The 22,649-nt window shown below is 41.7% G+C and overlaps 3 protein-coding genes across 3 annotated transcripts; 2 read left to right on the forward strand and 1 right to left on the reverse strand.

Moving 5' to 3' along the window:
* Positions 1-4,345: 4,345 nt before the first annotated feature.
* Positions 4,346-10,311, forward strand: LOC121309477 (CXADR-like membrane protein; the record flags this gene model as incomplete). Its single annotated transcript, XM_041242430.1, has 6 exons — positions 4,346-4,543; positions 5,784-5,985; positions 7,293-7,460; positions 7,723-7,845; positions 8,996-9,137; positions 9,682-10,311. Coding segments are annotated over 6 exons (1,143 nt in total), but the record flags the coding sequence as incomplete, so codon positions are not given.
* Positions 10,312-13,537: 3,226 nt separating this feature from the next.
* smfn (small fragment nuclease) lies at positions 13,538-17,449 on the reverse strand. Its single transcript, XM_041242427.1, has 7 exons — positions 17,083-17,449; positions 16,733-16,816; positions 16,543-16,620; positions 16,008-16,119; positions 15,376-15,484; positions 14,787-14,840; positions 13,538-13,978 (listed from the first exon to the last, which is right to left on the reverse strand). The coding sequence occupies exons 1-7, from the start codon at positions 17,422-17,424 to the stop codon at positions 13,864-13,866; spliced, it is 894 nt and encodes a 297-aa protein (XP_041098361.1). The 5' UTR covers positions 17,425-17,449; the 3' UTR covers positions 13,538-13,863.
* A 628-nt stretch (positions 17,450-18,077) lies between these two features.
* Positions 18,078-20,165, forward strand: rbm7 (RNA binding motif protein 7). Its single transcript, XM_041242429.1, has 5 exons — positions 18,078-18,303; positions 18,719-18,881; positions 19,051-19,138; positions 19,498-19,597; positions 19,764-20,165. Exons 1-5 carry the CDS (start codon positions 18,211-18,213, stop codon positions 20,076-20,078), a joined length of 759 nt encoding a protein of 252 aa, XP_041098363.1. The 5' UTR covers positions 18,078-18,210; the 3' UTR covers positions 20,079-20,165.
* Positions 20,166-22,649: the final 2,484 nt, after the last annotated feature.

Below are 22,649 nucleotides of genomic sequence, written 5' to 3' on the forward strand. Positions count from 1 at the left end.
CTTTCCAAGACACATGCTGGGGAATTGAATCATAACCCTCCAACCCAACTGTCTTCACCTTGTAATGAGTGACCACTCCCATCATCCTCTGCAGCACATTCATTTTAAAATGCAGCCACAAAAAAGGCAAATCTTTACATAAACGATGGGCTAGTTTATCACAGCTGCTCTCATTTCAAAACGTCATCAGCACAGTTGTTTTTCAGAGAGAGGAGAAAAAGCACCCAGCACAGTTAATAAAAACAAGCCACTCCAATGTTTCGTTTAGGGGCTTCATAAACAGTCTTACATTGTTTGTATTTGCTGTAGATCTGCATTTGCTGTAGATCGCGTTTTCCTTCCGGAAAATAAAGTAGATAGTTTAGAGAATCTTGGTATACGAGCTACTTGGCAGAACTTTCATGTTGTGCTAGGGATAAGGATTACATAAATAAAGCAGCTTTCCTCCCTGCAATGACTTGTCCAGTTTGGGGTTAAGCATACTGCTCTGCTGTGCAGAGACCATGCTGTCTGCCAGGTACTGCAGCCACAAGCAACCTTACTGAACTACGATATGTGTATCCGAAACATTTGTGTTCCGCTAACCCAAGGCATTGGGAGTAATGTACCGCGTCTATCCTGTTTGTTTGCTACGTAGACCTGTCAAATGTGGTCATGTACATGCTTTAACACACAGCGGTAGGGCTGAGCAATGCACGTACTGGAGCAGTTTACCTTGGCTGGCACAACACTGTACAGTGACAGTTATATATGCTGGAAACGAAAACCAAAGGCGATGGATCCTATCTGCCCCAGGAATTGGGTCAGTTCTGCTCCGGTGCCTGAGAAATGCTTTGCTGTGTTGTGCATATTTATGGTATGTTTAAGATAATCATGTATGTATGTATAGTGAATGCACACAGAAAGAAACGTTTATTTATATCCCTCTGCGACCATGCAGAATACGGATGGATACAGTATGCATTTATATTGCAAGGGTCGTTTTCTTTTTGCAAGTTCTTTTTTTCAATCTGGCAAGCATACAGTGCCATATGAGGAGGAGTACTTTATACAAGTATTCAAGGAATGACGGCCTGACAATATGAAACGGCTAGATTTCGAATCATCAACTACTGCATATCAAATTAACATACACTTGGGATTAATATTTCTTAAAACAACTGTCTGCTTTCCTAGTGCGGCTCACATCCTTGCCTGGGTTTAAAAACAGTATTGTGCAGTATTAAACGATATACTCTGTGTTACTGAATAACATTAACACCATTACCCTTTCCTGGCACAACTGAATGTAGGGGATATACAGTAAATGACATCGTCAAAGTATGTTACAGCTCAGAAGAAAAGTGGAAAGAAAAAAACAGGACTGCTTTTCTTTCCTTTTTTATTGTTGTACTGATAACATTTTGAACATGGACTTATAAGGGATCAGCATTCTTCCTACACTCAAATGAAACCCTTTTCTCTGAAGCAAGTTTAGAATGGATGTTAGGAAGCACTTGTTTAAGCAGAGAGTTCGAAATGCAGGGAATAACCGCCCAGGTGACGAAGTAGGATCTAAAACACTGGGAACATTTGAAAAATGACTGGATTCTGTCCTTTATAAATAAGATCCTCTGGAAGTAGGCGTGAATGGTGTGCTGACGAGTGACGAGCCTTGATGGGCCGTCTGTCCTTTTCTCGTTCTCAAACTTTTCTCATGCTCTTACGTTCTGCTGAAAACTCTCGCAGCTCGCACTCAGGGTTCGGGTGAATTCTTCTTTCTCAATTCAAATTGCTTTTGAAAATCAATTTCCAATTCCCTTTCCCCTTTAAACAATTCCAACACATCACCAATCAAAACTGCAATCAGCAGTATTCTGTTAAAACAAGCTTCTCACAGTGGCAACACATTCCTTACCTTGAAGTTAGTCAATTAAACTGATGTCAAATGAAAGCAGCTGAACAATTACTATGACTAAAATAAAACAAGAAACAGCTAAACTAATAAAAACCAGGGACCGAATACACTGGAGCACAACAATCTCTAGGGTAGTCCGACAGTAACTTTAACAGCCAGCATGGGTTCAGTTCAGCCAGGCTGCTAATTACCATGCATTCCTTTTGTGATGAGCAAGAAAACTATGCACAGAGAGAACAAAAACAATTCAGTTTATAATCCAGAAATAAACTAAAACAAGTAAGGAACGGCCCTGCTAGAGACCGCAGTCAGTAAAGTTGCTAGCTTATCACAGGGAGAAATCCGCAGCTCTGCAGACAGTGTAAAAACATCTTCACACTGTATCCTGCTCCCGAGAGTGCAGTATCCTCTCTCAAAACACACCCACTCCTATACAGTTTCAAACAGACTCTTACTACATACATTCTCTAATCGTAATGCAATAAGGCAGCTTTTTTTTTAGCTAATCATTTCAACTAATAAAAAGGATCAACGTCCAACACAGCGACTGTTACCTGCTAAATACAGTGAGATGTCCCCCGAGTTATTTATTGTAAAGTCCCTTTAGCTTAGATTACATCTACTAGGCCTGTGGGATAATGATCACTCTGCTCCAAATGAGACTGGCTGACATGGAGCATCACAAAAACTAGATAGGAGGCACTGTCCTAACTGAGCTATTTCCCCATAACCATACAGATTGAGACGCTGATGACCTGTCTAGGTTATGAGTGTTACAGAAACAGCACATTTTCTGAATTTTCAAGTTTACCATGCTACTCTGTTCTTGGCTGTGCTCCCCCGTGCTTTACATGGTCTCATCTGTACTTTACAAGGACCTGGCTATCCTGACACCAGCATAATTGGCTATTCAAGCAACATTCAAAGTTGAAAACCCACAAATCCAGCTGTGAGCAGCTCAAGACTGGTGCTTTGATGCACCGACTGAATTCTTAACAAGGAATAAACACCTCAGTGAAAGCAAGTTCCTGTGGGTTCAGCACATGCCGGGCACAGTGGCCTCAACTCTGCACACCAATCTGAACTTAATTAGTCAAACTCAACTCAAACGCTCTTTTTAAGACAGAGAACCAATTAAATCTAATTCGCTGGCCAAGGGTATATGGCCTCGATTCTTACACATATCTATACCACATATAGCTTTATGGCAACCATTAAATCCTAATAATTTGCAACAGTATTTTCAAAATGTAACCCTTTCTTATCCTAGAGTCTGGAGCAACAGAAAAGAGACAGCCCTCAATATTATTGAATAGATGATCCTCATGCCTGTATTGCTGTTATTAGCAGCTGCAATTCTAAACATCCCTATCCTGGGTAGTTCAGATAGGAACAGTGCAAGCCTGCTATCTCTGGTAGGGCTTGTGTGTGTTTTTATTAAGAGTCCAAAGTGACCTCTCATTATCTTTATTTCTCTTTAGGTCATGGAATTAGGGGAGCAATCTGGATTCAGGGGATACTTATTTGAATACAGTAATAATAATAATCATTAGATGGGTCTGCTAGTAAAAGTTAGCAAGGGAGAACCACTTTTACCAGCAGCTGGATGTAAAAAGGTTCAATTATAAGCGAAGACCTAGTTTTATAGTAGTGCTAAAACATCTAGCAACAGGATCCGATCCATGCCTCCAATCCTAAGTTGATTTCCAGTCCTGGTCTTTGTTCCAACCCTGTTCTAAATAGTTTACCGCAATTGAACTAAATAATCTATTTTAACCTGTAAAACCTGGAGTGGAATTGCCCTCCAAGACCGTGATTGGAGACTGTGCATGAGAGGACAATTTAAGAACCTCCTGGGACGAGTGCACTTAACTCAGCATGGTGCCTTTAATCGTGAAAACTGAACCAGAAGAGAGCAAACATGAAGGAAGGATTCTGTAAATACAGCATCAAAAAAATGATGTGATAACGTGCAGTGTTAGCCACGGAGACCCAAAACAGGGACAGAGTTTATCGACTGGGTAGCAGAGGAAATGCACTTTGCGAGTCTTGAGCACAAGTGAGAAGTGAACTGAAGGCTAAGCAAGAGGTCCCGTCTGCATCACAGGGCAGGATGAAAGTGAGATTTAGCACCATTTCCAGCATTAGAGCCTGAAAGCACAGAGGACAAGTTCAAACCAGGAACAAAACAGACTACAGAACTAGGGCCTCTCACATGGTAAATGTATTAAAAAAATGTGACATTTGTAATGGGGAATAGATGGCTGTGTGTTGTACACTATGGAGTTTTTTTATAAATGTGTTATCCTTAAATCTATGATAGATGGCTTATATTGGTTTTCTATTTTAGAATAAGTGTTTTCTGAAAAGATGCCCCATTACAAACCAATGCGTAGGGGGCTGTGGAGCCCTCTGGCTATGTTGCCTGGGTGCTTCTTTTTGTCCCAGGAAATCTCAAGAAAGCAATTCCCATTTCTTTACCCTGCAGTTGCTGCGAGTGTCCTCGCTGCCAGCACTCAGTCAGAGATAAAGGTGGTGGCGGAGACGGACGTAAGCCTGCCCTGCAAGCACCAGCTGGGGCACCTGGACTCCAGGACTCTGGACATCGAGTGGCTGCTGCAGGGTGCCGACCAGAGCCAGAAAGTGGTAAGGTTGCTTTATTAAAAACACCACGCGGGACTCCCGCGCTGACTCCATTATCAGTCAGTTAGACTGGGACTGAAGCACCTGCCTCGTGGTGCCCAGCAGAACAAACAGGAACCTCTGATAGACATGCAGGTTTGCATCCTGAGATCAAACCAAAAGAGTTAGCATACCTTCTTATCAAGGATAGGGCATTAGTAGATGCTATGATTTTCAAAGGACATTTGCTTTTAGGAATTGAGTGACTTGCACGCTGCTTTTTTCCCAGCTTTAAGCAACAGAATAGGACTGCTTTTTAGGATTTATGCCTCTGCCTCACAGTGCTGTACAAAACGGAAAAACTTGCAAAAACTTTAAACATAACACAGGAGGGGCAAACCTTTAAACCAATCCAAGGGGGAACGCCGATGAGTGTGCAGGCTCCGGCTGCAAAACATTCACGAGGTTACGTTCGTCCCACAGTGGAAATCTCAAATGATTTGAAGACAAGGATAGCTTAGACCTAAGCTGCCAAATGTATTTATTTTAATTTTTTGGCTCAGCAGGCAGAGGGCTCACAAGCAGCCAGTCAAGCGTCTACTATTTTTATCCAGTCTGGGCGTGTATTCAGGGCAGTAGACCTATCCCCTCAGTGCCACGGGCTTATGTATGTTAATGAGTAACTTCACTTAAAACTGCAGCTTTTTCATTTGAATGCCTCTAGTTGCAGTAATGCTCTGGTGCCGACAACCGCAGGTAATGCTGCTGAATGCATCACAGTAAAGTAACGGTCTGTTGTTGGGACTTACATGGGTACATCTGTAATGCCCCACAGAGCATGTGCGCCAAGATCACCAGTAAAGAGACAGGGCACGTCTGAAATATGCAGGACTGCTCTAATTCACTGACTTAAAGGGCACACAGACTCATGATGTCACTCTCAGCGGTTCCCAGTTCTGTTGCTCCGTGATTACGCTTTAATCCTTCTTCTTTCTTGGCTTTGAGTTTTCTCTGCTTCCATGACTCTGGCACTGCACTATTAACGGTGTTGGAGCTGCGAGGTTCTACAAAGCACCACAGGGCAGGGAATATATTTTTAGAAACATTTCAATTCATTTTTTTGATGGGAAAAAGTATTTGTGGAAATGACACGATGCAGGATGAACAGCTTTTATAAATTAATCTAAATAAACCTGTTTTCTTCCTCAGCTTTATGGATGATTTAAAAAAAAATCTGACTTGCATTCTGCTGTCTGTCCCCCAGGTGATCTCATACACAGGAGGTCTGGTGTACGACAACTTCAACGACAACCAGAAGGGCCGGGTGTCCTTCGCCTCGGACTACCTGACAGGAGACGCTTCTCTCAGGATCTCCGCCCTTAAGATCAGAGACTCAGGCCAGTACACCTGCAAAGTGAAGAACGGGGGGCAGTACTTCTGGAACCCCATCAGCCTCATAGTCTTGGGTAAAACAGCCCTTTTTTTTATTATAGGGCACATTTACAAACACTTCTGCTCAATTGCACAGGTTTTTTCTCTAAAAGGAATAATAAAAAAGTAAGATTCTATTTTCAGCAAAAGCTTAGTACATATGTCCCTTTATTGCATATATTTATATATATATATATATATATATATATATATATATATATATATATATATATATATATATATATATATATATGTTGTACAGACTATTTCTTCATATTTCTCTAGTTTAAATATTTAGCATAATTCTTTGTAAGTGGGGCACAAAGAGAAGTACAATACCCTCTTGAGATCTTAGAAAGGAAATGCCGTAACTGAAGCATTGCCAGAAATCTGCTTGCACAGCTACACAGAAACCTTCAATTACTGTAGGGCTTGTCAATAACATGTATAATGCATTTGTATGTCGAGCAATGTACATAACTTAACTGCGGTGCTATGAGTAATCGTTGCGCTGTGCTCCGATTGAATGACTCAATAGTAAAAACACACACTCCAGCTCTTCACTGCTTGGTCCCAATCATCTAAAACCTTTAAAAGGATTTTAAAGCAAAGACAATCTAGCATGCCTCTTAGGATACTCTCCGTTTGAAGAATGCTTTTAAACCCTTCCAGACACTGCAACTGGTCATGCTTACTGAAACAACCCATTGATGCAGATCAGCGATTCACTTTGAAAAGGGATTAGAAAGGACACCTCTGCAAGACACTCAGAGAGCAGGAGGATGTTATAGAGAAGAAAAAGAGCGATACACAAAACAGCAAGCAGATAAGACACTGCTAAAGGACAGTAGCCTACTCTACAAAACAGCACAAGCGTAAAACAATGGATTTCCATTACAACAAATGAACAACATTAGCATGAGCATGCCTGTGCAAGGATGGAAATAAGACTCCTGTTGCATAGCAGTGTGATCCATTCCTGGCTTTACTACGAGTTTAATTGGATATACCCAAGCTTGTTACCTATACACTGTGGCTAATCAAGCTCGCAGTAAAACCTGGAATGGGTGAACAGGAGTCTTATTTCAATCCCTGCTGTGTGTCCAAGCTTATCGTTGGAACTGTCAGACCTGTGAAATGGTCCAGCTTTACTAGGTTGAAAAATGTCTGTGCCGTTGCTGTATTCCGGCAAGGTCTGTAAATCTAGGCTGCGATTTCATTTGAATCAAACAAGTAGACAAAAGCTGTCAAGAAGCTCTGTGATTCTGAGCAGTTTTGGGCGCACGGCTGCACAGTGCCCGAAACGCTCTGCGATATTTATTTTTGTGCTTGTGTTCTCCAGTCAAGCCTTCCAAACCCCGATGCTGGCTTGAAGGGAAGCTGCTGGAGGGGAACGATGTGACACTGGGGTGCGGGTCGGCCGATGGCACCGATCCCATCACTTACAAATGGGAAAGAGTCCCGAAGAACGGGAACAGCCAGAGCTATCTGCCCCCACAGTCACGCATTGGTAAGAACTGCACTACAGAGACACCTAGTGGTGACACTTTACTGCATGTCATAGCTGTTGCTGTCATTATTAAATTAATCATAAAAGCACTGCTTACTTTACATAACAAGGGTGTCATCTTTTCAGTCATATTATAAAACACATAAGTGTTAACCTGAAATAAGCAGTAACCTTCTCTTACCTGACAGTCAATCCCAGAAATATTGAACGATACAGATATGTTGATAAGCAGCTCTTTGGGGTTTCTTTGTGTTTGTTTTAGACTTGCATCACCCTGAAATCGTCATTCTGAGGAACCTGACCATGGACAGTACAGGAACCTACCAGTGCACTGCCAGCAATGAAGCTGGGCAGGACAGCTGTATTATCCAAGTCACTATTCACTGTGAGTATGAGCTGAAAGCAGACTTGCATGTGGTGCAGTGTCAAACACATACAACACATCATATGAGGCTGTGTGGTCCAGTGGTTAAGGAAACAGGCTTGTAACCAGGAGGTCCCCGCTTCAAATCCCAGCTCAGCCACTGTGTGTGACCCTGAGCAAGCCACCGAACCTCCTTGTACTCCATCTTTCCGGTGAGACGTTGCTGTAAGTGATTCTGCAGCTGACGCATAGTTCACACACCCTAGTATCTTGTAAAGCGCTTTGTGTTGGTGGTCCACTATGAAAGGCGCTATATAAAGATTATTATAATAACTTAACCACCCGCAAGTGCGAGTTTCACATGGCCAGGTCTACCCTTACATTAAGGTAAAAAAATAAATATATCATAATGACTCCAGACTTGCGCATTTGTAAACCTGAGACGCTGTTCGCTGTAGTACCATGACCACAATAGAACAAATCTAAATAAATAAATGTATTTTTTAAATAGTCAGTATTTTCTTTAAGTATGATATTCAAAGTTTAAATTTTCTTAATTATTTTTGTTTTGCTTAACAGTAAAATAAAACTTTTTACTTTCACTTTTTCACTTAAAATGACTAACACTGTTCACAATACTGTTACGCATTTCAATTCGATCAGTTTCAACTAAATAAAAGCACATACGCTATAAAAACAAGAGAACATTTCAACGATCGCATTTTAAACCCCCGTTTCAATATAAAAACGTATCAAAAGCATTAACAATAACTACAGCTTATTCTTAGACAACAACTATTGCATTATGATATTTTAATAAGTACCAAGTAGCTCACCTTGTGCAGTCGGACCAGTGTAACGCAAAACGACCCCAACGCCGGTATTAATAATCAAAAGGCCCTTAGAATTGAGGCCCCCCCCCCCCCAACATGCCTGAAATATGTGTACACTTTGCATTTCCTTTTAAGCATGATAAAATGACCGCAGCATCAAAATACATTTGAGATTAAGAAAAAAATAAAGGTGTTATGCTTGACTCCTTCCACACGATGTAAGCGCACCTGCCTGTGCTTTACCAGGGCTGCCAGTGTATGTGCGTGCCCGGTTGCTGCACTTCACCGTACCCATCACAGCTCGGCTCAAGCCGGGGATGTTTCTGTTTTATTGACAGATGTCAGAGGTGTGGGAGTGGTGGCCGGGATTGTGGTGGGCGTTGTGTTCGGAGTCCTGTGCGTTTTATTAATCGTCTGGCTGGTCCTGCGCAAGAAAGAGAAGAGGAAATACGAGGAAGAGGAGACACCCAACGAAATCAGGTACCTGCAGGCACGCCCTGCACCACACTTCTGTGTTCATGTGGAGCTGTCATAACACAGGGTGACCAGGTGGCTCCGTGTTCACAGGGACAGTTTGGGACGCTGCGGGCTTTTCAACTGACATTGCAATGCATTCTGGTACCTTTTACCTGTCGCAGGTAGCTTTAAGAGAAGCAGGACTACACTTACCAGAATGCATTGCTATGTGAGTTTAAAAAGAAAAGAAACCCTAAACTGTGTATGAACGTGAAGTCATATGGTCAGCCTAGGCTATCAAGAAAATATTTGTGTTCTCCCTTTGCTCCCGGGACCAGAACAACCCAAATCCTCCTTTTAAATTGTGTTTGAAAATTAACCGTTGTTTATACGCAACAAAACCAGGTGAAACATTGCGCTGGTAGGGTAAGCTCTGCTTAACACTAACTACATCTTTTACTGCGTTCTAGTTATTATTTGAATAAGGCGACAGCATGGACAGCAGCCCTGGTCTTGGTAAAATCTTGTTTTCTTTTTTGTTTTGTTTTTTTTGTTTTTTTGCGTGCAGGGAGGACGCTGAGGCCCCGAAAGCTAAACTGATGAAGCCAAACTCGTCCACCTCCTCCAGATCTGGCAGCTCTCGATCGGGAGCCTCCTCCACACAGTCCATCGTGCACAACAGAGCCGCCCGCAGCCAGCGGCCCCGCCCTGCAGCCACCCTCAAGGAAAACGGAGAGCCACCCACCTACTCGCAGGTGGTGAGCAAGGAACCGGAGCCGGAGCCAGACACCGGCAAAGTCAGCGACGCCACCCTGGCAAGAATGGGAGCCACCCCAGTGATGATCCCTGCGCAGTCCAGAGCCTTCCAAACAGTGTAGGAAAGACACGAAGCAAAGGGATAAGGGTCCAGTAATGGAAATATAACTCAGAAAAACATGAGCAGGGATCAACTGCAGAAAAGGGATCATTGTTAATCTACAAAGAGACGTAATATTGCTCAATGACGGAAATAGGAACTGAAATAAAGGGATCATTGCTAGACACTTTGAAGGGATTTAAAAGGGAATTCGGAAAACCGCTTGCCCTCATCCCGTCAGCCCCAAAAGCAACTTACTACAGCCTTGTTGGAAACGGACATACACATTTCCATTAAGTTTTATTGTATGAATTTCCATCAGTATTAAATCATTTCATGTTTTTTTTTCTGTTAGAGTAGGGGGTTAAAAGGGAAAACACTGATCATTAAGTTTGGTTAAGGGGTTGTGGGATAACAGCCGAGTATTTCAAACAACAAAAAAAAAAATGTGACATGTAATTATTATACAAAGCGTTACCTTACATAACGTCTAGTTGAATATAGAACCAAAGACATTCCTGCTGCCAGCGCGTCAAACTGTTGACACTGCGTTTCATGTTGCATTTAGCGAGTCTCCCTGGAGGACTGTGGAAGATCACACCGAGATCCACTCACACGCAGCGCCGGAATCACGGCAGCTTGTGCATTCCACACCGACCCACAGCGATCTTAGAAAGACATCGAGCCCCCGGCCTCACGTGACTTTGCACATCGGCTTAAGGGATGCACCGCAGAGTCTGGACATTGCTCATAGCATGTGCAGCTTTCGATTGTTCTTCATCACCTTCCAGTCAGCTACAAAGAAATGCACCTGGCCGACGATCGTCCGTCACTTTGCTTTGTGTTGCTGTGTGACGAGCTGGGTATACATGTACACCACAAAATGTTGCAACGTCACACTACAGAAAAACCACATGGGTCCATTTGAATGCCGCAATACTGCGGTATGAACCGAAGGTTTTAAAGAAAAACGTGTCGCGTGTGCCGTCCATATTTTAGGATTCCACTGTTAGATGTTTCTTCTTGTCTTTTGCGATATACCGCGGTGAGAGCAGGGTGTAGTAAATCGCAGTGAAAGCATGCTTCAAAATAATGGTAAAGGTAAGCGTGTGAAAAGCATGGCAGACTGCTGTTCAGCGTGATCATTCTTTAGATGGGATTGCTAAATTTTTGCAATAAAAGCATATTTATATAATAAGGACTGTAATTAGGTTTAAGCCTGTAGCTGTCAGGCTTGTCTTTCCTTACATGCATGTCTACTGGTCATACAGGCACAACTGAAGGGGAGTGTAGCGCGCAGCTCCATAGTGTACCTGTGATTCTAAATCAGGAGCGTGCTGAATGTGCAGGAGATTACAAAGTTAAGTGTAACCCATAAAGCAGCCCCAGACGTGTCTTACAGATGTAAATGCATGTACTGTGTACTTTAACATCAGTAAAGCTTGCTGCACCCAATTCTGCTGAATCCAATAAATAAGCAACGGTTTAGCTAAATACATTGTAGCTTCAAATTGGATTACGCTTGCAAGCTAATATTTTTTGCTGCTGAATTCTGGTGTTAATTGTTACATTCCAAAATAATGAATAGAAACGGTCTTATTGAATGCGCTTTCTGAGGACTGAGAGTACAGGAATGTGTGTGTGTGTGTGTGTGTGTGTGTGTGTGTGTCATGTAACGCAACTTGCAGGCTGGCACTCATTTCCACTGTGCCACTCTGGGGCTGCCTGTCTTGAACATAACAAGCAAGAGTCTTGTCCTCTGCTCCCCAGCAGCCAGTCTTGTTATTCCTTGAAGAGAGATTTGATGGGTAAAATGCCAGGAAATGTTAAGAGTGACTGATTGTGTAACAGCCTAAAGGGAAGCTCTTTGGTGATGTATTCCCGGCGGAGAACTCCAGGACATCTCTCCACCTAATCCGAGTGGATACGGGCTCACCGGGGAACGCATTGTTCTCAATTTTTATCACAAAAGTGAAATATTATTTTCTCTGTCATCTGGAGACTCAGTAGAACTGCTTGAGGCATTTTCTTTTTTCTTACATTTTCTCATTGAAAACAGCGCCACCAGGTGGCCAAGTACGCGTGCAGCCAGTTTCACAGAGTAGAACAGAGGAACAGTAAGGTAGCTAGTTATGTTTTTGAAATCTGCATTAGCAGCAGTATCACTGGTCCCCTATGCTGGTATTACACTTTCATCTTCACATAGGAAGGTGTTTTAAATCCACCTCTGTATAAGCATTGCTGTTGCTTTCTGGTACTTAGACCACCCCCTGTGCTGCAGGTTCCATAGTGTATTGTCACAGCAGCTACTTGAAAACTGGGTTCATCTGTCAGCCAGTATCCCTCGGTAAACGATCTTGAAGTGAAACGGCACCGCTCTGGCAATGCAGCGTTTCTGTAATAAGCAGCGGGATGATCATATGGTGGAATGGTACCACATCGGTATATTCTAATGTTTTCCCATCCCAACAGGGCTGTGAGTCAATTCCATGTCCCTCTTAATCAATTCCAACACATCAAAGTTGCAATTAGCAGGAGTCTGTTAAAATGAGCTCCTCCCAGCGGCAACAGATTCCTTACACTGAAGTCGCTGTTGAACTGGCTTCTAGTGAAAGAGCCGAACAATCATAATTATTAACACCTCTAAAATACCAATTCCTTCTAAAGGCATCCGAAATCGATTTTACAAAAGGAATTGGAATGGAAAAACAGCAATTCACCCCCCCGACACTGCATACCAGGGACATCAGAGAAAGTGCGCCTCTCCTTCCAATTATAAAGCACTAAGCTATTACTTTACTGTTGAAGAACTTCAGCGCATCCAATGGAATGTACTTCACTAAGACATGCAAGAGTGTGCTGATGAGGTGGATGTTCCTCAGTGCATGGAAATGATACATTAGAAAGGGAATAATGGGACTACTGATATTACTCACTGCACTAACCCCTCAACACATGGAAATATAAAGCGTGGAAAGATACAGTCGGCATTGCAGTGTCGTTTACTATATTCACTTTGCCAGGCTGACAATCCTATTCAGGGTACTGTCTAAATAAACACATCATTATAAGGGGCACACCATTGTATCCACTGCACACTGTCATTTACATTGTCTTTCTTTGTTTAAAAATCATGTAAATACATCCTTCACCATTAAATTGTATATCTTTACAATAGCTCAACTATTATTGTTTGATTTGTAATAAAATATTCAATTGCAATTAATCTGTCTCTTACAGTGCCTCTCTCTGCATCGAAACTAAATTGCTAGTTGTACAGGTAGCCACTTGACACTGATAGATAAAAGGAAAATAAACAATGTGCACCTTTGCAATTAAACCGTGCTGTCTCTTACTGATTTAGTTAATCTAGAATTTACATTGTATTCCATTTAAACCAGAAAGTGAATTTGAATTTTGCAGTGCTACTGACACCTAGTGGCCACTGAGAAAATTGTAGATATAACATTTTATTTTTAACCAATAACTTTTAGCAAGCTCCAATCGCAGTGACGCTTTTAAAAAAAAAAAAAAAAAAAAAAAAAAAAAAAAAGAGATTAAAACCAGAGGAACTTAATATATTTATTTTGGAATAAAGGGGGAAGGGTATCTTCTTTTAAAGCAGATGTGTTCTAAAACAAGAAGCAAAACTTAGAAATCTCCAGGGCACACAGCCTGTGGTCAGAAACTGAACGAACGTCTTCTCTGAACAAATGATAAAACAAACAAGGAAGAGAAGCTGAGCGTGATGCAGCCTGTTTAACGCTGCCGTACGCTGTCACAGCGAGGGAGGGCGTCGCTGATTTCAGTGCCAGAGGAACGCTGTGCAAACAGACCATTTCAAGCCGATTCCAAACAGGGTGGTCCGATTTCCTCGCGCCGGTCGCCCTGGCCTCAGCTCACCGTCTTGCCGCTCCCTCCGTTTTCCACGAGCCTCTGTTTCGTTTTAAAGACGCTTTCCCTGTAGAACTGGAGCTCCTTAATGCTCTCCTGGATGTCATCTAATGCTCTAAAAGACACAAGGATGCAAATGTAGCCGTCGCTCCACAGGACACAAACAACGGATCAGAGACGCATGACAAGGACAGTAAAACCTGTAAGAGCCTGTGTAAAGCATGCAAATCCATTTGTATAGATACAAGTGAAAAATCGCAAAGAGAGAAAATAAATATTCAGTCTTAAGAAATATGGGATTGCAGAAAGTTATTTGTACAAAGAACAGCCAATAGTATGCTAGCACTGCGCACAAGTGGCTTCAATCTGTTCACTAAATGCATCTTACTCATGGCCCACAATGAAAATCATTTCCATATGCGCAGCAGTTAGCTATTTGAAATTCCATTCCGTGCAACGTTTCCCATTCCACGTTGGAATGAAGACAGAATGCATCCCATTGCAGAACTCCTGCATTTGAGCCAACGCTGCTCAGAATCCCCCTTGTGGTCAATGTTAATGATGACATCACCTTGATAAGCAGCTGACCCCTGGTGCACCTTTTGATGATGTTCATAATAGCGTAAGATTGCAACTAGAATTAAATACAGTACATCTGCAATGCTCTGACTGGAAATACAGAGCATTAGGGATGTGGGCCACAGTACTGAATGGCTATACTCTTCCAAAAGCAACAATTGAGACATTACAGCAATTTTAATTAGAGAAACTTTTTGACAGCTGGTGCTGTAATGCAATTAAAACAAAATACAATATAATGTACTGAAAGGAGTAAAACAACATTCATGAATGAAAACAAACCCACCCAGTCAGAAACTGCTCCAGCAAACTGGTGGAAACTCAAAACTGTTCCGAAGCCTTACCTGTGGGAAGCTTGCTTTCTGGGTGCTAGATTATACTCCTCTGGAAACCAGCGTCTGAGAGAGAGCGAGAGAGATGTTAAAGAAACGCTAAACACTGCTTAATGCTTTCAAACTGAATTTCCTACCTCTTATTAGGGTTCCCATTGTCTGTAAAGGAGTCCAATAAAAGTTACACACATATAGCTTAAACGTTATCGTTAGACACAACAATGCAGCACCCAGTTAGAAACAGAAATCAGACAGTAGTCGATTACCTCATCCTCTGGGAGAAGCTTGGGTACGGAGCTAGTCTGTCACCAGCAGATTCAGGTAGCTTTTCTCACGAAAATATCTTTAAATATCTTTCCTAACTGTGTGTGTGTGTGTGTGTGTGAAGCAGAACTTTGTGAACACAGCGTTCTCACAGTTTGTTTAGCCATAACTGACCCCTACAAATCACTACTGGTCCCCGTTTCACTGTGTTGAGAATATTTTACTTTGACTGTCAAAATCCAGGTATGTGATTTCACTGCAACGTCACACCCCTGCTTTGTTCAGACGACCCTCAAAGCCAGGTCTTCAGTACAGGTCATGAACAGCCTTGGTTTACCTGCACAGCTCCTTGATAGTGCTGACATCAATGATTCTGTAGTGGAGGTGATGCATGAACTGAGGCATGTACTTGTCCAAAAACTTCTTATCCGCATGAACAGAGTTTCCTGGAAAGACGGGAACAGAAATGAACGCTCTCCAGTTTCAATGCATCGAGACAAGTAAAGAGCTACAAGAACACACTGGCTTATTTTGTTATCACTCGAAGAGACTGGCAACACATGGAATCATTTTAAATGCTACAACGTCTCATTATCAGGCTCCCTTGGTTTACAAAAGAGCCATATCACATGCACACTTTTGATTCTTAACAGGTTGGTTTCACAGACTTTCAGACAATCTTAATCCAGAAATCTGTGAAACAATCCCTAGCTCTTAAAAAAAAAAAAAAAAAAAAAAAAAAAAACAGGAGTGGATATCTGCTGCCATCTAGTGGCAGTTTTGGGTTAAAAAGTTATCATGCCTTCAGTTAAGAACGACACAATAACCCAATTGCACCAAGTAGCCTCTGTAGACTGCAGACTAAAATGACAGGGTGCTTGTTCAAGACAGGATTATCAAGGTGCACAATGATGAAACTTGCATGCCCCTTAAATATCATGGCCACTAAAAAAAGAAAGCAACTGTTACCGGCTAGCGGGCAGAGCCCAGGGGGTGTGTGCTGCCGGACGAAAGACAGGAACTCGTACTCTGCCTGCTGCAAAGAGATCCTGCTCTCCCGTACTGCCCGGGTCAGGCCTGACTGGTGAAGTGGAGAAGAGACAAAAACAATAAACTTCATCCCACACAAGACCTATACAACATAGCCAGCCTCAGTCCAAAAAAAAAAAAAAAAAGCAGGGATGAAAATCAGACTCCCATTCCACAGCAGCTTGATCCATTCCTGGTTTTACTGTGATTTTAATAAGACACACCTGAGCTTTGATGCACTGTGGCTAATCAAGCTCGTGGTAAAACCTGGAGTGGGTGCAATCGGAGCCTTACTTCCATCCTTGAATTGGATTTTAATTGTATTTTTGGGTCACATATGGAACAGGGGGATAGACAGAAGCTGGGTTTGGTCACACCTGCAAGAACGTCTCTAAAAGCAAACATCAGAATTGAAATGATGTGCCGGATTCCTCCGTGCTTTCAGCAGCCAGCCTGCAGTGTGTGGCGCGCTTACCTCTCCGTGGTGTTCCTTGCACCAGTCTGACATGCCGTCCAGGAGCTCATCTGGCTGATTGATGATCAGGTTCGGCCCCTGATAGTCACATGAGGCAAGACAATGCATCACACAGTGCTGGTCAATAGGTGGGTGGCTGGCACAGAGAGTATACAATCAGACTGAGAGCTAACGGGTAATTCAGGCCTACCTCTGCAATGATGTTGAGATCCGAGTCTGTTATGAGACAGGCCATTTCAATGATCTCATCTTTATCAATGTCCAGTCCGGTCATCTGTAACAAAACAAAACCCCTGCATATGTAACACATTTACGTTGTACTCGTGTACCAGTAAAGAACATTACACTAAACAGTATTGCCAGGTTTAATAATCAAAAATTCACTGGTTCCCTTTCACCTAAAACTGCCGTGGATGATTATAGGGGTGGGGCGCCACAGTATAGTGGTCTAGCAAAGACACCTCCATTTAAAACTGCAGGGATGAAAATATGACTCCTATTGCATAGCAGTTACCCATTCCAGGTTTTAATACAGCTTACCTCCAGATCCACCCAAACCAGCCTCTGAGCCATGCTTTCCCTGGTGGAGGCTGCTGAATCTGTCATCGCTGTACTGAAGTTGCTGGCTGGCGATACTGCGAGGAAGCGATCAAACGCAACCCAGGCGAGCCTCGGGGTTTTCGGTATCGAGGTGACAGCAGGGCGCAGCCGGGATGCAGCAGTCGTCAATGCCGCGGCTTCTTCTAGTCCTCTGGGAGCGATCACGTTAAAAGGTGAAAACGTGAGTCTAAATGCACAATGACAGGCGTTAGTACCAGTGGAGAAGAGCGGTCTGACTCCAGCTCTGATTCTCTTCCACGCTGTTCCCATGCACACAATCATCCCCGCCGTTTTCCGACATGAACTGTCGTAAAAAAAGAGAAGGCGATGTGGAACGCATCATGTGATCAGTGTTTTCCTACCTGGAGCCTGATGTGAAATTTGATCATCAATGCGTTGTCAATAAATGAAATGTGGAATCATCATTGTAAGTACTCAGGTATCAGAGACAGAGTACCAATGTGTAACAGTACAAGCTTCATGAAACACAGGGACTGTAATATAACGCAGCTCGCAATATAGCATGCATTCCAATGTGCCTTATTTTGTTTTCAGTTCCTGCATGCAAGAAAACACATTATAACACCATATCTGCAGTATACCATTATTGCACATTTATATGTAATTAGTATAAGGAGACAAATTAAAAAAAAAAAAAAAAAACCTAAATATTTATAATGTACTATACAGCATTGAACGCATAAAGTGCTTGTACATATCGACTCAGTAAACTTGCTACAGGCATTCTTTGTATAGTCAGTGCCTTGAGTTTTAATAGCCTTTGGTAACACTGTATTAAAGACACGCCGCGCAGTGAGAACGAGGCTTGCGGGGCAAAATCGGTGCCGCCAGAACGAGGCTTGCGGGGCAAAATCGGTGCCGCCAGAACGAGGCTTGCGGGGCAAAATCGGTGCCGCCAGAACGAGGCTTGCGGGGCATAGCAACCCGGACTCAAAGCGAGGCTCTGACAGAGGCCTGGTTTTTGTTTCGTTGAAAGTACGCCTCGTAGTTTAGTCGTGTTTGTTCGTGTTTGGGGCTTTTCGTTTCGATTTCTTCGCGGTTTAAGAAATGGGAACGTCTCACGAAGCGGACCGAACTCTGTTTGTTGGAAACCTGGACTCTAATGTGACAGAGGAGCTGCTTTTTGAGCTGTTCTTACAGGTACAGAGAGGGGTGAGGTGTTTAGGCTTGTGCTGGTAACCATTTGCAAATCTGAGGCAAGCCATTTGAATTAGTCATTTTTACTGTATATAACATGTCATTACTATCATACAATTGAAGCGAAAGATTTGAAAACTCCCGCTTGACAGCGACTGACTATTCTACAGTTACAGATTTGAATTGAAGAAATGTTGTATTCAGGAATGAAACGCGCAGATTTAGAAGCACGAGTAATATTTTGTTTTTGTTTATCACGATACACTTTTAATTTGCACAAAAAGCAACTTCCGGAAGATAGACAGTGTTTGTGTGACAAAAAAAAGAGACAGTTGACTGTGATTGCGTTGCTTATTAGTTTATTTCTTGTTTGCCGAACACTAACAAGCGGTCTTCCTACAAACTCGTTTATTTCCAGGCAGGTCCTCTGACTAATGTGAAAATTCCTAAGGAGAAAGATGGCAAACCCAAAATGTTTGCTTTTGTGAACTTCAAGCATGAAGCTTCAGTGCCTTACGCAATGGAACTTCTCAATGGAACGCGGCTTTTTGGGAGACCCATAAAAATTCAGTTCAGATCAGGTAATGAAAGCCGTGTCTGATTCAAGTCAAAGCAATGTTACAAGTGTGTGTGTAATTAGAAAAAAGTAACGGGAACTTCGGAATGAGTCACGTGTTTCTACCTGGTAATGAAGCTCGAATAAATTATTTGCTGTATGTTGAAATTATCTATGTTTTCTCCAACCTTTAGGAAGTTCCCATGGAAATCAGGACTCAAACAGCCCAGGACATTCACAGAACAGTAGCCCATCAAATACTCCTGTCCCACAGGGTGGCAGGTATGCCACTCTTATTAAATTTTGTGAATTCTCATGATAGTTAATAGTTCTGGAAATAAAAAAAAGGGAGTCATTTGTGCATATTTGCATACAACAACTGTGTAGCTTGTACTGGTCAATACAGAACATGAAGTTGCAATACAAAATAAAAGCCATTATTGCTTTTGAAAATTATAAAAGTGAATCAGTGTACTACAATATATTTATAAAGTTTTAATAATAATAATGCTAATGTTACTTTTAACACAAATATCCAGAAAGGTAACGGGACTGGGACACCAGTTTTATTGAAATACCAAACACAATAATATTTACATGTATACACAGTGGGCATCCTAAAAGTGTGATTCTTACCACAGGTTTGACCGAGGCATGGACGTGGGTTATCAAAACTACACGCCGTCACAGCCGCTCCAGCATTCTTTCTCATCGCCGGACAGCCTGCAGAGACAAGCTATGGTGAGTCTTGTCATCTTAAGCATTTAAGGTCAGAAAGCACAAATTGCATACAGGGATTTGTGATGTTTTGTGGGTGTGACATTGATTGCAGATGACCTATGCATAGTCCATAAATGCACGTGTTTGCAGATTCATTCACAATTTCTTCTCTTTGCATTCTCTGCAGATGTACAGCATGTGGCAGCAGGGAAATGGAGCTGTGTCTCCTCTAATACAGCCTGGGTACCAAGCATCTGGGCAGCTGCACAGGCAGGGTGGTTCTGGGGGAAGCTGGCAGGACCTTTCTCCCCAGCGTGTGCACAGGCAGCACTCCCATCACTACCAGCAGGATAACGAGCAGTGCAGCCGTGGGTCTGGGTCCGACAGGCACGCCAGGGGTCAGCACGACAACTGGAAGAACAACAACAACAACCGAACCCACGGCCGGGACAACAGGCGGGAAGATTCCAGAGATGGCAGGTGGCGCCAAAACAGATACTGAGTTACTGATAAGAAATACTCTGATTTTGTTTTATTGGCAGTACTGATTCAATTTTATGCCTACCTTTTTTATAGCTTTCTAAAATTTTTATCTTTTTAAACCAAAAAAAAAAAATTGTAATAATTGAACAGAAAAAAAAAAGTTTTGTGTCAGAGAAAGTGTTTTTAAAACCATTGTGGCACAAAGTTGAAATACAGTAAATGTTTTATTTTAGGATTGGTAAAAAGTTCATTTATGAGTTAGTGATGAGATACACTTAATATATGTATCGTCTAGCATTCAGCCTTGTAAGCACTGTGGAAAATGACAAAAAGGAATGACTCCATGATGTAATATAGTGTTGGGCACATTCTGTAATGATTTGATCACTACAATGGGACTAATGCAAGTTTTCATTTCCATTTTGAAATCCTTCTCCAGAAAAATAAATGTGGCTTTGTAAGTTAAGCTGTTGTATAGTAGCACCATTTTCTGTAATGTGTACTGTTAATACAAAATGTATTCTGCTAAACAAAAAAGTGATGGGAGGGGGATAATTGCCACCAGCATATATACACAGATGTCTGTACTGTTGTATCCAGGATACCTTGACATTCGATTTTATCATTTAAAAAACAGTGTTTCTGGTTTGAAATTTGTAATTTTTTTAATTTATTTTTAACCTGCTGCGTGGAGGTCACTGTACACCAATATAAACTGCTGATGGGAGCAAAACACGGTAATCATAGTTCGACATCCAGCATTTTAAAGTGGCCGTGTGATGAACCTACATTGCAATCATTAACGGCAGTTACACAATGAATCTTGTACCGGCCCATGAATTTATATATATTTTTTTGAAAGCTGAAATATTGGTAAAGCTTTACTACTGCTGGGCCTGCTATGTACTCACACCCTTCTTTTTGAAGGAAGAATGAAAGTCTGTAAGTTAAAACAACACTCAGGTACAGCTGTCAAGCAATTTTGTAATTGTCTTATAGGTTCAATAATGACATCTATGCCATTTCAACAGGGTGTGTTTTTCTTTTAAGGTTGATTTTTGTAAGCCTAAAAAGCACCAACACCCGATTGCAGAATGTGCATGCCCTATATAGATTTATACTTTTTGAAGACTATATTTTTTTAAGCTATGAAGCTGCACCTTTTAAATTAATTAATTGGGAATGACAATTGATACATTTTACATTCTTAATTTTACATTTGTAAAAAAAAAAGTGTTTCTGGTTTGAAATTTGTAATTTTTTTAATTTTATTTTTTAACTGATGCATTTGAGTGTACTGTATACACCAATATAAACTGCTGACTGGGAGCAGAAACACTGTAAATCATAGTTCTGACATGCCAGCATTTTAAAGTGTTCCTGTGGATGAGACCTACTTGCAATCAGTACTGAAGTTACAATGATCTTGTACCGAGCCCATGATTTATATATAGTTTTTGAAAGCTGAATATTGAAAGCTGTTACTGCTTGTCCCTGCTATGTACTAACACCCTTCTTTTGGAAAGGAAGAATGAAAGTCTTGTAAGTTTAAAACACTCAGGTACAATCTGTAAATGCAATTTGTAATTGTTTTAATATGTTGCAATAATGAACAGCTATTCCAGTTTCAACAGTGGTTGTGTTTTCTTTTAAGGTTGATTTTTGTAGCCTAAAAAGCACCACCCAGATTGCAAGAATGTGCATGCCCTATATAGATTTTATACTTTTGAAATACATAATTATTTTTTTTTAAGCTATGAAGCTGCACATTTAAATTATTAATTGGGAATTATAACAGAACCTTTCCCTTTTAGTAGGATTCTGTTTGTTCAAATTTGAAGACCTTGAAAAGGACTTCTGGTTGAAACGTTTCTCATTGAATTTCTAGTACTTCTGAATTCAGCGGTATTGAGTGGTTAACAGTTAAAATGCAGAATAATGTTGTGATCGTTCCAGGTCACTAAATGTACATTACAACTGTATCTTGCTCCCTGTGCTGCCACCCCCCAGCCTCCACCCACACACACCCCACAAAGACACTACATCCCAATTAGAATAAATGTCACCCATCAGCAGATGGCTGGCTGTGACCATATTAAAATTGATATTTTCTACATCGACCGGTGTGTCTCGATTTGATATGAAGGAAAATAAAAATCAATAAAGCCTGTAGGCCCCTGGAGGTGATTTATGTTAAGCTCGCATGCAGTTTATCACAGGCCAATTAAGAAAAGGGTTTTTGGCATTGTCAAATAAGAGTGGTTGGCACAGCCTGGAGCAATGCAGGAGAGTGGCTCGAAGAGATCCGAAATGCTTCTATTAAGATATACACCCTCCTGATAATTTATATATTAGCTATTGACAGCCCACTGTATTTTTTATATTCAGTCTCTTGGGTTATTCCTCGTGAAGGGTTTTCCTATTTTAGGGCTGGTTATGTCAATACATTCACCTATAACAGTAAGTGACATGATAATATAAAATGATTCATGCTACTCTGAAATCCCAGTGGATGGTTGTAAAAAGAGTATTTTATCTTGCACGAGTCTTGCAATGCTGTAGTTTGTATTGCAGGTGCTGTCCAGGGTCC

The sequence above is a fragment of the Polyodon spathula genome, unplaced genomic scaffold, assembly GCF_017654505.1.
Source record: "Polyodon spathula isolate WHYD16114869_AA unplaced genomic scaffold, ASM1765450v1 scaffolds_1288, whole genome shotgun sequence".
Taxonomy (NCBI): domain Eukaryota; kingdom Metazoa; phylum Chordata; class Actinopteri; order Acipenseriformes; family Polyodontidae; genus Polyodon; species Polyodon spathula.